Below are 3,776 nucleotides of genomic sequence, written 5' to 3'. Positions count from 1 at the left end.
AGTCTAACTCTAAAGAGGACAAAGTCAATGACTTTCCTCACAAGAGCTCACGACTAGAGTCGCTTTGCTATTAAAATCTGTATTTCTGTTACATTATGAGCATTGAGAAGATTCAAATATTCCCAAAGAAAGAAGCACAATGCACATTATGATAGCCTATTCAGCAATAGTGAGCACTGTGTTCAAACTATCATCCCAGGAATTAAATAAGGTCAGCCACATTCATTGGCATTTCCTCCACTGTAGTATTGCAGAAAGTCTCAATGTCATGAAGAATTCTCTTGTCTTCTTCAGTAACAAAGTTTATAGGCACACCTTTCCTCCCAAATTGACCCCCTCTGCCAATTCTGTGAATATAATTTTCACAATTGGTAGGTAGATCATAGTTTATAACCAGAGACACTTGTTGCACATCAATCCCATGAGCCAACAAGTCAGTAGTGATCAAAACACGGCTTGATCTGAATTCCTTCATGATAAGATCTCTCTCCTTCTGGTCCATGTCACCAAGCAGAGCACAAACTGTGAAGTCCCTGGCATGCATTTTCTCAGTGAGCCAGTTCACTTTGGCCTTGTGTTGAGAAAAATAACAAGTCTGTGTAATTGTCAGTGTCTTGTACAAGTCACAAAGTGCATCCAATTTCCATTCCTCTCTTTCAACATTAATATAAAATTGTTTGATCCCTTCAAGGGTCAATTCTTCCTTTTTCACCAGAATTGGAAGTGGCTCTCTCATGAATTTTTTTGTCACTTCTAACATATCAGTTGGCATTGTGGCAGAAAGCAACACAACCGGAATACTCATATTTAATTTTTGGAAAATCTCATAAATTTGATCCTTAAATCCTCAGCTCAACATTTTCATCTGCTTCATCCAAAGCAAACATTTTGATCCATTTTGGAGAAAGATATCTTCTGTTTAACATGTCAAACACTCTCCCAGGTGTACCAACAACGTGTGGTTGGAGCTTTTGCATTTCAGCCTGGAGCTTTTGCATTTCATTTCGAACATTGGTTCCACCAATGCAAGCATGACAGGTTACTCCCATATAATCTCCAAGTGCCAGAATTACCTTTTGGATCTGTTGAGCTAGTTCTCTGGTAGCGGCCAATACTGGTGCTTGTGTCTCCTTTAACTCAATCTCCAACTGTTGCAGGATGGAAATAGCAAATGTGGCTGTCTTGCCAGTACCTGATTGAGCTTGCACCATCACATCATCCCCTTTAATACAAGGAATAATAGCTCTCTGCTGAATAGCTGAAAATTTCTCAAAACCATAAGCACAGATGCCCCGAAGAAGAGATTCCTTTAAATTCATATCTTCAAAGTTATCAACAATCTCATTCCAGTTGCTCTCGATGACACCATCGGGGTCCATTCTCTCTGGGCTGCTATGTTCTCTGCTATAATCAGTGGAGCCACCAGACATGATCTGAAGAGCCATTCATCGCCTGACTGAAAAGCCCTTTTTTATTTTTTAAAGATTTATTTATTTATACTTACACAAACTGGGGTACAGGTCAGAGATATGGGGGTGAGAGGATTCACCAGAGATAGACTGGGGAGCAGAACAGGCAGATGTACTGAAATACACTGCTGATGGGAGCAGCGGGTGAGACAGGAGAGGTCTGCCTCACTATGGGGGTTTGCTCCCTGGCTGGGGATCGTACTTGTGCTGCAGAGACTTGGGATAGCTTTGTAGGTTGCGTCTTAACCCCTTGTGCCACCAGGGAGGTCCCTCATTCTATTATCTCTTTTTGAAAGAGATTTATTTATTTATGCATAAAAGAACTGGGGTTCAGGCCCAGTTAGGGGTTAAGTGGTTAAGACAGAAGGGGTTAAGATGCAACCCATGAAGCCATCAGTAGCCACTGCAGCATGAGTTCAATCCTCGAACTTTCACATGTTTGCTTCTGGTTTGTCCCCAAGTGCCCTCCAAATCAGGTTAACCGATTGTTCCTAGGAATCAGCAAGCAGCACTACCAAAATTTCTAGGCCTATTATGCCATCAAGAGGCTGAAAAATGGTTTATTAAATCCACATATTTTCTTCAGTAAGGTGTGGGAGGTGAGAGGATTCACCAGAAACAGAGTGGGGAAGAGAACAGGCAGATCGACCGAAGTACACTGCTGAGTGGAGCAGCAACAGGCCTGTCAGGACAGGTCTGCTGCACCACATGGGAAGCTCCCTGGCAGGGGATTGAACTCATGCTGCAGTGGCTGCGCTGCAGGTAGCTTCATAGGCTGTGTCTTAACCCCTTGCACAATGAGGGAGGCCCCATTCTATTATCTTTAACCTGAGAAATGTGACAAAAGCAGAAGCTTAATTTCAATAACAAGTACATTTCCTCGGAGATTTTAAAAATTAGATATATTTATTTAAATGCACATATATATTACATCTTTCATTAAAAAATTTTTTTATAAAGGGCCTCCCTGGTGGCGCAGGGGGTTAAGCACCGCACTATGGAGCAATCTGCAGCCTCTGTAGCACGAGTTTGATCCCCGGCCGGTCAGGGAGCAGCCCACATGGGGAGGTGGACCTTTCCTGTCTCGCCTGCTGCTCCCCTCAGCAGCGTATTTGGGTAGATCCACCTGTTCTGCTCCCCACTCTGTCTGTGGTGAATCCTTTCACCTACCCGCATTTCTGGCCTATTCCCAGCTCTTGGAAGCAAAAATAAATAAATCTTTAAAAAATTTTTTTAATAAAGATTTATTTTTATTTATTTATGCATTCAAGAACTGGAGTATAGCCAGAGATGAAGAGGGTTAGAGGCCCTGCAAGTTCCTTTTAAAATAATTATCCAGGGCCTCCCTCTTTCTCTGCATTGGGAAATTAGAAAGAAAAAAGGGGAAAAGGGCTCTTGCACTTGGAATTAAAGAAGTCCAGTGGAAGTTCTCTTCTAAGGGAATACTTTCCAACAAAATAAAACAAAACTAAACAAGCGAAGCAAAGCAAAGTAAAATAAAACAAAAGAACACCAAACCTCAAAACATTTTGGAGGTTGTCAAAGTGACTTTTTTTACAAGGCACTGGATCTTGGATACTTACTGTTATTTTTTTCCCCCTCTCCTCTGACTAGATAATGTGATCTGTTAGAAATCAAATAGTAGTAGTTGGTTATAAGAAAACTACTAATATCTACTATTGCCAGATCTTTATATAGATAGATAGTAAGAATACGTCAAGAATAGGGCCATAGTAAATTCAAATTCCTAAATGTTTAAATGCTTAATAAAGTAAAAAGCAAAAATTAAAAAATCTTATATACAATGAAATTTTGGTTGTGTCAAAACACCATCAGCACAGGAAATGTATGACAGTGTATATCCAAACTAAAATGTTTTTTTCTGGATTTATCCAGTTAACTATTTTATGGATAGTTTTTACCTGCAGAGATTCACTCTATTGAATATACTCTGTAAAAGCTTCTAATATTTAAAAATTTTAGAGCATATTCTGAGATCCATGAAAGTTGAAGTATTTGAAAGTATCTATCTTTTCTCCATAAGTGGAATTAACCCAAAGACACATTGAAGTAGTTTCCCGATAACCCAAATGTAGGTTCTGTGTAGAACTTAAATTTAACTTCTGTGCTCATCACTGATGTACTACACAGATTTTCTTTCCAGATTATCTTTACACCACGACAAGCAACACTTCTCCACTAGGTAACAACAGAATTCCCCACAAGGGTTTGGAGTGAATTTGAGAAGAAAGCATTGGACAAACAAATAAAATAGGCAACCGTGCATGAAAGGGAGGCAGAAGCAAA

General features: G+C 40.0%; 1 protein-coding gene across 1 annotated transcript; it reads right to left on the bottom strand.

Annotated features, from left to right (window-relative positions):
- Positions 1 to 202: 202 nt before the first annotated feature.
- On the bottom strand, positions 203 to 1,430 carry LOC311171688 (eukaryotic initiation factor 4A-II-like; the record flags this gene model as incomplete). The annotated part of the gene is given in 2 exon segments (XM_084234713.1): positions 203 to 847; positions 849 to 1,430. Coding segments are annotated over 2 exon segments (1,227 nt in total).
- Positions 1,431 to 3,776: the final 2,346 nt, after the last annotated feature.

The sequence above is a fragment of the Talpa europaea genome (genome assembly GCF_964194135.1).
Source record: "Talpa europaea genome assembly, chromosome: 6".
NCBI classification, from domain to species: domain Eukaryota; kingdom Metazoa; phylum Chordata; class Mammalia; order Eulipotyphla; family Talpidae; genus Talpa; species Talpa europaea.
Note: the sequence above shows the minus strand (reverse complement) of the source record. Positions and strands in the feature narration are given on the sequence as shown.